The following is a 10,674-nucleotide window of genomic DNA, read 5'->3' as shown; positions in this document are numbered from 1 at the left end:
CTCTGATAGGGCCACAATGAGGGGGACTGGTTTTGGTCTCCGGAGCAACTGTATGACATCACTCAGCTAAGATGCCAGCCATGCCACAGGGCCTGTCCCATGCTCAGTAAGTGTTCAGTGGTGGGAGGCCAGCTCCATCAATCGTCCAGGAGCCCCCCAGCCTGCTCATCTTGGAAGCGGGGGGTGCTCACCCCTGCCTTTGGCTGGTCCCCCCTCCTCTCAGGCTGTGACTTCCTCTGGATGGGTGGGAGGCCCTGGGGTGGGGAGTGGGACTCAGTCCTGAGCAGCAGAGACTGGAAGGTCCCCTCCCACCCTGTTGCTGGTGGGCACCCAGGCTGTCTCGGAGCCTGGTTCCAAAGCAGGCTGGTTGGGTTTGAGGGTCCAAGGGGTGCCTTCAAACAAGCTGAGAGCTTCCTAATAACCTCTGGTGTGGCCCCGGGCCCAGGAATCCCACTGCTGGGCCGCTGGAAGTCAGGTCTCCTCAAGGTTTGTGCTTCTTATCTGTGAAGAAGAGCCTCCGGAGCTTGTCAGGCTGCAAGGAAGGACAGGATGCTGGAGCCTGGGTCCCGGGACAGGGCAGGGAGAGCCAGGCTCAGAGGGTCCCTCCACAGGGACTGGGAGCTGGGGCCCAAGGCCAGAGAAAGGCCAGGTTGGAATGCAGATACTAATTGCTCCACAGCCCCTCACAGCACCAGAAACTCCAGCCCTCTGGTTGGGATGAAGAACTCGCTCGCTCTCACCCCCTTTCCTTCACTGGGTCTCCGGAGGTCCCCACCCCAGCCCTCTCTGCCTCAGCCATGCCCTAGATAGGATGGGAGGGTGGTGTATGTGGTGCCTTCAGCACCCAGAAGGACTAGGCAGCAGAGGAGGAGCAGACGGGGGATGTGGCTTATGTAGTTCTTAGAAGGACTGTCCACAGGCAGGATCTGTGGTCCTGGGAGTCAGGACCTCAGAGGCTGTCTTGAACCAGGGGAGTTCCCTGTCCTGGGGTAAGTGGGTACAACCCTGCCCCGAGGGAGGAGCTGGCAGAGCTTCTGGTGAAGGCCTTTCATCTGCGATCTCAGGGTTTTACTGTTCAGGCCGGGAGAGGAGGTCTGCACATGCTGGAGGTCTGAGGCTGCCGCCTTGGAGAGGGGGCTCACCTGGCTCATCGGCTCCAGGTACAGGCAAGTACACTGGGGTGAACCCTTAGGAGGGTTCCTCTGCCTCCCTGGGAACTCTGACCCCCCCTCCCACCATCCTCCTGGTCTTTGCTCCCCCCTTTCTCCTTTCTTAGTCAGAAACCCCCAGGAATAACAGTTATCTATTGGCAGCTGTCTCTGGGCTGTATCCTGAGCACATGGGGATGGCTAGCATCATCTCCTGGGCAGCCACCCCTGGACACAGCACAGGACCAGCCCATTTTACAGATGAGGAAATGGAGCTAGATCCTGGGTAGATGCTAAATAAGAGTACAGGATGCCCAGCTAAGTTTGAACTTCAGATAAATAAGGAATAATTGCAGTACTGGTAACTATGCTAAAAAACATTACTCATTGTTTATCTGAAATTCAGATTAACTGGGTGTGTTGTATTTTATCTTGCTGAATCTGGTGATCTTAGTTGCATGGGAAACTATTTTGCCCAAAGCCACATGGGTAGGGAGTGCCTGAGCCATGAAAAGGGACAAGGCAAGTCAAACCTGGAGCCAGGGTCCTTGTCCACCTCTCTGAGGCTCTGAGACCCCTGCAGTGGCAGGAGTCCTGCCCCAGAGAAAGACTTCAGAAGGGCCTGAAAGTTCCCATCTTACATCCTAAACTCTGCCTCTCCCACCTTCTCCAAGCAGAAGTCAGGGCTGGGAAGTTCTGGATGTGGTGCTGACCTGACCCACCCGTGTTTGAGGGCCACAGGTTCCCTCCTTCACCAGCAGCTCCCTGCGGGCTGGCAGCCACCCCGCCCCACCCTGGAGCCCACCTTGTGTGTCTGTCCAGCCTCCTTGCTCCTGGCTGCTTGGATTTGTGTGTCTGTCCAGCCTCCTTGCTCCTGGCTGCTTGCTCCTGGGATTTGTTCATAGGTGTGTCTGGGCTCTGGGAGCTCTGGGACCCCCGAGATCCTCTCATAACCACAGTCCGTGAACCCTGAAAGCTTGCTGTATGTGGGGCTCATCCCAGGATAGGGGGTCCTGGCTGGGCCCCCCCAGCAGACTGCAATCTGCTCATAGGCACTGCCGCCTTCCCTGCGTGGCACATCCCTGGCATCCTCAGGGAGATCTTCTGTCCAGATGGGCTCGTAGGTGTCTGCACAACTGCTCTGGGAGCAGGGCTGGGCCCCACAGCTCAGTTTTGGAGACCCCTGGCTCCAGGTAGCCCCTGAGGATCCTGAGGCCTCAGAGCTGGAAGGCAGGAGGCGGCCCCAAGAAGTGGGAGACACTCTAGGGCCCTGGTCTGGGCTCACCCCAGAGAGGGCAGGTCCTGGGCCATCAGGCTTGTTCTGGCTTCCATCTGAAAGTCTCCTCGGGGCCTCCTTGCCTGGAGAACAGGCCTGGCTGCCACCTGGAACGGGCCCCTGCCAGCCGGATACATCCGTGCCCAGGCCTAGCCGGGCCTGGTTCATCTTTCTCAGGTCTGCATAGATGATGTTGTTGGAGCCTCCAAAAGAGTTGCTCAGACGGGAAGCTCTCCTCTCCGGGAGGGGGGGCGCCTTGACAGGGGCCTGGAGAGAGGGACAGAACTTCTGAAAGATTACCCTGCCACCAGGCTGCCCTCAGCTAAAATGAAGCTCGCTCAGAGAAGCTGAGGGCCCTGGCCTTGGACTCATTTACCTGACTGTTATGTGCAGGGGTTGGTGGACATTCAGGGTCCCTGCCAGCTTCATGTTCTAGGACTCCTGAGTATGGTCCTTACATTGGCATTCAAGGTCAGGGGTCATGAGCTCTGTCTCCCACCGGAGATCATCCTGTCCTGCTCCTCTCTCCCCTGCCCCCCAGGGAGACCCCTGCATTCACTCACTTACTGCTCCCTTCCCCTTCAGAATGGGCTACCCTCAAGTCCATCAATTGTGTAATTATTCAACAAATATTTAGTAAGAACTGTGTAAACACTGTCCCAGGTGCCAAGGGCTTCATAATGAGCAAGACCACCTCTCGGAAGTTTACAGTCTAACCTGGAGATGGGCAACATACTACTCTGTTTTTGTTTAATGTGGCTGATGTAATACATGATATAATAGCATGAATGCTCAGTCGCTCAGTTGTGTCTGACTCTCTGCAACCCTATGGACTATAGTCCACCAGGCTCCTCTGCCTATCACAGCAAGAATACTGGAGTGGGCTGCCATAGCCTTCTCCAGAGGATCTTCCCGACCCAGGGATCGAACCTGCATCTCTTGCGTCTCCTGCATTGGCAGGCGGATTCTTTACCTCTGAGCCACCTGGGAAGCACCCCCATATAATAGTGTATCACAAGATAATATACTGTCAGCTCATGATCAGTACCGTGAAGAAGAACAAAGCTGAGGAATGGGATCGGGACAATGGCAGGTGGGAGATGGGATATTTTCCACAGTTTAGGCGGTCCTTTCTGAGGAGAGGGCATCTAAGCAGAGAATGGCATGCAGCGAGGGTAGCAGCCATGTGGGCATCTGGTGGGGAGAGTATTCCAGGCAGTGGGTCAGCAAGTGCAAAGGCCCTGAGGTGGGAACAAGGCTGGTGTGTTTAAGGAAGATCCAAAGGCGAGTGAGGTTAGAGAAAAGTGAAGGAGGAGGAGAGGGAGCAGGGCCCCTGAGGAGGCTCTTGTGAACCCTGGTGAAGCTTTCAGATTTTATTTTAAACCAGAGGAGAAGCCCTCGACATTCTGTGATCTGATATATATTAAAAAAAAAAGTCTCCGTGAGTCCCTCCTGCAAAGGCGCTACGGACAATAAAGTATTGACTCACAGGCACCCCACTCTATAGTTTACAAAGGGATTTTTTCAGACATTGTATATCCATTCCCTCATTCAAGCCTCTATGGAACCTCAGGATTGGTAAACTGAGACTCAGAGAGGTTATGTGACTTGACCAAAGTCACTCAGACAGAAAGGCCAAGCCAGGGTTTGAACCAAATCCAGCTAGCAGAGGCAGGCATGGGTGAACCACTGGGTGATTCCAAACTGGGCCACTCCTCTCCCAGAGGGCCTGGGAGTCGGCCTCCACAGCCTGAGGGGCTGGCTGGGGTGGCCACTCCAGGCCTGACTGTGGGCATGGCAGCCACATTCCTGGTCTAGCAACCCTGACCCTCAGTGGCCCAGAATCCTTCTCACCTCCATGCTTTCTTCCTCGGAGAGATTCCAGGGACTTGCATCCAGGCTCCTCCTTTTGTGGAGGAAGGAGACCTGGTGCTTTGGAGAGGCAGGGGGGCTGCTGGCCTTCTCTGGTGGGTATTCCAGGCTAGGATCAGTTTGATGGAGGCCCAGGGTGATGGCGTCATAGAGATCATTGTCCTCCATCTGGGGGTGGTGGAGACACAGCAAGTGTGTGGTCATACACCCCTGGTTGGCCTCTAGCCTCCTGCCAGAGACTGCTGGCCAGAGCGAGAAACATCCCCACCAGGTCCCAGACCTCGGCTAGAACGCTGTCTCCTTCTCCCAGGACCCTGCACTGAGTGCCCGTGGGTGGCAGGAAATAGAGAAGGCAAAGAAAGGCATGTGGTCCAGTGGTGGACACCCCTGGCCTGGGTACTCTGCCCCATCCCCCACCCCACCCCCAAGGAAGAGGGGTACCTACCCGGGGGCAGGCAGCAGACAGGGTCTCCCCGAAGGGCTCAAACTGCACCTCCTGGTAATGGTGCACGAGTTCTGCCAGGGTGCCGTGGCTCTGGGTGTCCCCTGAGATGAGGTAGCGCCGGTTTCGGAGCTGGTTGATGACAAAATGCCGGCAGCGGTCACTGCCCCTGCAACACAAGGACAACCGGCAGCTCTGCCTTGGCCCAGGGCCGGAGCTGACCCAGGGCCACGCTGCCCTCTGGGGCCTTGACATGCCCCTCTGGAAAGTAGGACCTGACATCCAACAAGCCCAGCCTTGCAGGTGATGGGGAGCTAGGGAGTGGGGTTTCAACCCACCCCCCCACCTCCCCCTCATCCCCCCCACCCCCCTTCCCCTGCAGCATCAATCAGGGAGGAAAAGGCAGGGGAAATGAAGAACTCAGCTTGGGGCTTGGATGCAAAATGTAAAGGGATGACACAAATTCAGTAATCAGGACAACTAATAATGCAATTATTTTAGAAAGTCAAAATTAATACCAAAATATCCATGATAAGTAAAACCTCTGTCTTAAAGATGAGGTCCAACCCCACACTTGCACACCTCGGCCTCACTCCTCTCACCTGAATTCTGGCCAGGTGGAAAAGATGGAATTCCAGATTCCATCTCCCCCAGCCTGTAAAGTCCCAGCCTCTTCATTTTCCTTTTTTATGGGAGAGTATTGGGCTTCCCTGGTGGCTCAGTGGTAAAGAATCTGCCTGCCAATGCAGGAGACTGCAGGTTCAATCCCTGGATGGGGAAGATCCCCAGAGGAGGAAACAGCAACCCACTCCAGTATTCTTGCCTGGGAAATCCCATGGTCAGAGGAGCCTGGAGGGGTTGCATGGGGTCCCAAAAATGTCTGTGGGCTCACAAAGAGGCAGACACGACTTAGTAACTAAACAATAAGGGTAAAGCACGCATCCTAATTGTGCCACTCAATGTATTTCCCATGTAACCACCACCTAGAGGAAAACAGACAATATTTCCAGCTTCCCAGAAGATTCCCTTATGGCCCCTTCCAGAGTAGCCATCACCCTGACCCCCATCGTCACAGAACAGTTTTGCTCATTATGGAACTTCACATAAATAGAATCATATTTTTTTTCATGTCCATGTAGAATTAGCTTCTTTCCCTCACTGATAGGTAGTATTCCATTTAATTTAAATATCCACAATGTATCCATTCTGCTGATGGACATGTAGGTTATTTCCACATCTGGGCTGTTATAAATGAAGTTACTCTGAACATTCTTGTACACGGCTTTTTGCTGAATATATGTATTCACTACTATTGAGACTATCCCAGGACGGAGAGTTGGTGGGTCTGGGATACACTTATGCTTAGCTTTAGTAGAGTATGCCAAATTGCTTTCTAAACTCACTGCCAAGTATGAGAGCTACAGTTGCTCTGTGTCTTCACAAACTGTTTCGTAGCCTCCTTCTACTGTAACCAGCAGTTGATTGTGGTTTTAGTTTCTATTTCCCTGATCACTAAAGCTGCTGAACTGTCCTTTTTGGGTACCTCTGTTTTGCCTGTGTTGTCTTTGTCTTACTGATTTGCAAGAGTTCTTCATATATTCTTGATATGAATCCTTTATTAGGTGTGTATATTACAATACAAAACCTCTCCGGCACTGTGGCTTGTCCTTTTATTCACAGAATGGTATCTTTTGATTAAAAACAGTCCTCAATTTTAAGAAACTCAATTGTTAAGCTTCTCTGTCAGTACTTTGGGGTCTTATTTAAGAAATCTTTGCCTACCACAAGACCACAAAAAATGTTTCCCATGTTTTCCTTTATAAGCGTATTGTTTTGCTGTTCTCACTTGAGTCTATGATCCATCTAGAATTATTTAAATTTTGTGTATGATGTGAGGTAGGGGTCATTTTTTTTCATTTGGATATCCAATTGCTCCCACACCACTTATTGAAAAGACCAGCCTACCCTCATCCCTCAGCCCTGAACTACAGTGGACATTTGTTGCAAATCAGGTAAACGAAATGTCGGGGGCTGTTTCTGGATTTGTTGGTCTATTTGTATATCTGCGAGGAACCCTACTTTTATCTCTTTAATGAGTTGGCATTCTACCCAAGATCATGTTTGAATAATAACAATAAAAAAAAAAGGCCTGATGCTGAAAAGACATTGAAAACTGCTGAGTTTGTATATTTCAAACGGAGAAGGCAATGGCACCCCACTCCAGTACTCTTGCCTGGAAAATCCCATGGATGGAGGAGCCTGGTGGGCTGCCATCTATGGGGTCACATGAGTCGGACACGACTGAAGTGATTTGGCAGCAGCAGCAGCAACAAGTAACATTTATTTATTTACTATGTTCTGGACACTGTACCAGCACTTTTAAAGGTCTAAACTCATCAAACCCATTCAACAATTCTATGAAGTAAATACTGCAATATTACCATTCTACAGATGAGGAAACATGGGTGGAGAGAGGCCAAGGAATTTGCTCAAGGTCAGGATTTGAACTGGGACAGTCAGAACAGATGATAATTTTTAATCTGAATCTGAGACCTTTGAGAGTTTCCCTGGAGCCCCAGCCTGCCTCCCTCCCTAACTGGGGGTTGGTGGCAGGGGGAACTTCTTTCTTTTTCTGCCTCCCCCCTCGAAACCTACTCTTGGGTCAGGCTCTGACATCACCACCTCTGACTTCATCCTGCCTATCTCATCTCCTCGTCTCTAGGACCACTGCCTTACACTAGTCTAGATTTTATCATCGAGCCCAGACCTCACCCCTCTGTGGTCCCCACTGCCCCCGCACCTCCAGTATCTGTCTTGAGTCCTCCTTCCATAGGCTGCCTGCGGGTTCCTTGCAAAACCTAAGTTTGACCCGATGACCGGTCATTGTCTACGGACATAGCCCAGCATCCAAGGCTATCCTGAGCTGCCCCCTGCCCTCCTCTCCAGGCACTGCTCCACTGGGACCACGCATCCTTCCACACCCAGCAACTTGTGGGGTCCCCAACACCTTAGTCTGCCTTGTCTCTCTTCTTTTGCACACGCAGTTTAATCTACTGGAAATGCCTTCCTAAATCCCAATCACACCTCCTTTCCTGCCCAGCAAGTTGCTTTCTTCCTTCTATCCTGGACTCAAAGTTCATCTCTGTGAACCTTCCCCAGTCTTCCATCAGGAGGAGGTTCTCCCCTGCCCACCCCTCTGACTCACCCCCTTGAAGGCAGAGGCTCCTAGTAGCTGGCACTGCTCAGAATGCCTGATGGACATGGTTGGATGAGTGAGGGAGTCAGAGAGTGAGGGCCTGGGGAAATCCCAGCAGTGTGGGCTGGTGGAGATTCAGAGCTTATTTGCAAGGCTGGCTTATGGGAGCCAGAGCCTGCCTGCCTGCCCTTTGCAGAGGGCTTCCTCTCTTACCTGTAGGACAAGATGTAGCCGGTGGCCCGGTCACTGAGGCGGATGAGGAAGGAGCCAAGAGCTTTGTCCCTGAGCAGCTGCTCTGTCTGCCTGGGCAGAGGACATGCCATTAGCCAGGGCTGGGTCCTCCCAATAGCAGCAGGAGTAGCCTAAGTCAGACCCGCCTCAGAGTCCCTGCCAGCCATGCCCCAGACCCAGAGCAGAGACCTCCAGACCTTTATAGAGAAATCCCTCAGAACTTCGGCTGGTTCTGTGGCCTGTCTGGGCTCAGTCAAGCAAATTCAAGACTCGGTCTGGTGCTGGGTTGGAGTCCTGAAGTCACGTACATTGCCCCACTTACAGCCTCACCAGCGGGTGCAATAGCCACTGCCCCTTTCCACCTGAATGGCCCTATAGCAAGAAGGATTCCATATAGCTGGGGATTTTCAGTTGTGTGGATCCTTGCTTCAGGGCTGCTGTGCACAGCAATGTGTACAATTGCTGCACAATTGTGCAGGATGTGTACTGCACAAGAGTTTCTGCAGGGAGAAGGTGCTATTATATCTGGAGCCTGACCATGATAACAACTCTTAGGTTCTCATCTTCCTCCCTTGCACATCCCCTTCAACCCCAGGCAGCTATGGATACTGCTAAATAATGCCAAGCATTCTGGAGGCATGGTAGAAAATTCCAGCTGTCTTCTGATTTGGCAGTACATAGACCAAATAGTTCCTCACCCACTTATTCACCAAATACTGAGTGCCTGCTCTGTGCAGGATCAGCTACAAATTTTGCAGAGTTCAGTACTAAATGAAAACCTGGAGCCTCTCAGTAAAGAAGAATTTCAACATGGGGACTGCAGTGTATTCAGCCAAGAATAGGGCCCTTCTGAGCAAAGGGCCCCGTGTTATAACACGAGTTGATGCCGGTGAAGCTGGCCCTGGTTCAGTGCTAAGTGCTGGGCTGGGAGGACCCAAAGGCTGGCCGCATTCGTCATTCCTTCAGCAAGTGCTTTGGCAGCTTGGAGACCCACCCCAATCAGAAAGCCAGCCCCCACATTTTGGCGTTTATTCCTAGAGTAACTGTATATCCAGGGTTGCCTGGGACAGTTCCCACTTAAAACAGGTCTCCTAGTAAATTCTCCACTTACTGATAGTATTCTGGTTTGGATGATAAATGAAACAGCACCCCTAGTAATTCATCAAGGTATTCAGAGCTGGTCTGAATGCATTCTGATCCGGCCTGCCGCCCCCACCCCCCTGCCTGTTTTTCTGGCAACCTGGCAGCCCCAGCAAACTCATAGTGGGGGGCCAATGCCTTCACCCACCTTGCCCACAGAAGCAGCCGTCAGAGAACTTAGTGCTCCTAAGTCTGCTTCCCCACCCACCACCTCCTGGGGTCCCTGTCTCCCCCATGGAGAAGGCAGGGACCAATCTGGTCCCAGACCATTTTTTCTGCCCTGAGGGGCTATTGGCCATGCTGGGTGTGTGGACAGGGGCAGCCTTACTTGCGAGTGATGAATCCGTGAAACCAGGGGGGCAGGGCTCCGTTCTGCAGAATGAGGGGGGCTTGCGTCTCCATGAACCAGCTCAGGGCCAGCTCCTGCAGCTCAGCCACGGCCTGTCTGTCCCCAGCCCCCTTGGGCCCCTTGCCCAGGCTGAGCTGCCTGAGGTGGGCCTCCATTCTGGCGAGCACTGAGGTGGAAGCCGAGCCCAGACCACCCGCACGCCTCTATATCTGTGTGCGCCTGATGGATTGACGCCTCATTTGCCTGAGTCCATGCCCTCTCCAACCGCCCACGGAACACAGGAGCCCCATTGTCACCTCTGACAATGTGTGGACTGGTTCCCCTCTCTGATGCTCTGAGGTGGGGCACCTTGGCTGGCTGGGGATGCTGGGGGAGGGTCAGATGAGCAGCTAGAGAGGCCTGGGGGTGGGTATCCCTGATTTCCTGGCTAGCAGATGAGGCACGGCACTGGTTTTGGCCCCTTCCCCCAACCTCCGGTCTTTGTCTCAGCTAAAGACCAGACTCTGGCTAAAGGCCAGGCACTGCCACTCTTAGCAAAGTGGGGAATTTAAATTCTACTTGTCCTTCCTTCATGGAGGCCACTTGCATTTTGGTGAAGTTCCGTGCTGGTGAATTCCTCCTTCCACTCAAGTATGTGTGCCACATACTTGTGGGCCCCGGGAATAAAGCAGTAATCCAAAGAGCATTTTGCCTTATGGCACATACATTCTAGTGGAAGGACACAGGCAATAGACAAATACATATGTAGAATATGGTGTCAAGTGTAATAAGCACTCCAAGAAAGAGAGCAAGAAGATGAATGGGTGTGTTATTTAGATGGGGGGTCAGGGTTGGGGGAAGCCTTGTCCAGAGGTGCCACCGGAGCAGCGAAGGAGGAGGCCAGGCTGGTGGCCGGGGAAAAGATGCTGCTCCCAGAAGAGAGAAAAGCAAGTGCAAAGACTTTGAAGTGGGCCTCTGCTCTCTGATCCCCTAGCAGGGCTGCCATGAGGCCTCCGAGAGGAAGCAGTGAACCAGGTAGGG

The 10,674-nt window shown here is 52.8% G+C and overlaps 1 protein-coding gene across 1 annotated transcript; it reads right to left on the bottom strand.

The window, feature by feature from the left end:
• Positions 1-481: 481 nt before the first annotated feature.
• Positions 482-9,809, bottom strand: SH2D7 (SH2 domain containing 7). Its single transcript, XM_052660106.1, has 6 exons — positions 9,634-9,809; positions 8,148-8,237; positions 4,742-4,907; positions 4,279-4,464; positions 1,954-2,691; positions 482-532 (listed from the first exon to the last, which is right to left on the bottom strand). Exons 1-6 carry the CDS (start codon positions 9,807-9,809, stop codon positions 482-484), a joined length of 1,407 nt encoding a protein of 468 aa, XP_052516066.1.
• Positions 9,810-10,674: the final 865 nt, after the last annotated feature.

This window comes from Budorcas taxicolor, chromosome 21 (genome assembly GCF_023091745.1).
Source record: "Budorcas taxicolor isolate Tak-1 chromosome 21, Takin1.1, whole genome shotgun sequence".
In the NCBI taxonomy this organism is placed as follows: domain Eukaryota; kingdom Metazoa; phylum Chordata; class Mammalia; order Artiodactyla; family Bovidae; genus Budorcas; species Budorcas taxicolor.
Note: the sequence above shows the minus strand (reverse complement) of the source record. Positions and strands in the feature narration are given on the sequence as shown.

Excerpts from the sequence above, each read along its gene's own strand:
- SH2D7 (XM_052660106.1), bottom strand. The coding sequence starts at position 9,809 with ATGGAGGCCCACCTCAGGCAGCTCAGCCTGGGCAAGGGGCCCAAGGGG. Across the intron at positions 8,238-9,633 it reads CACGGATTCATCACTCGCAA|GCAGACAGAGCAGCTGCTCA; the intron begins GTAAGGCTGCCC and ends TCCTCTGCCCAG. Across the intron at positions 533-1,953 it reads AGGCTGGACAGACACACAAG|CCTGACAAGCTCCGGAGGCT; the intron begins GTGGGCTCCAGG and ends CCTTCCTTGCAG.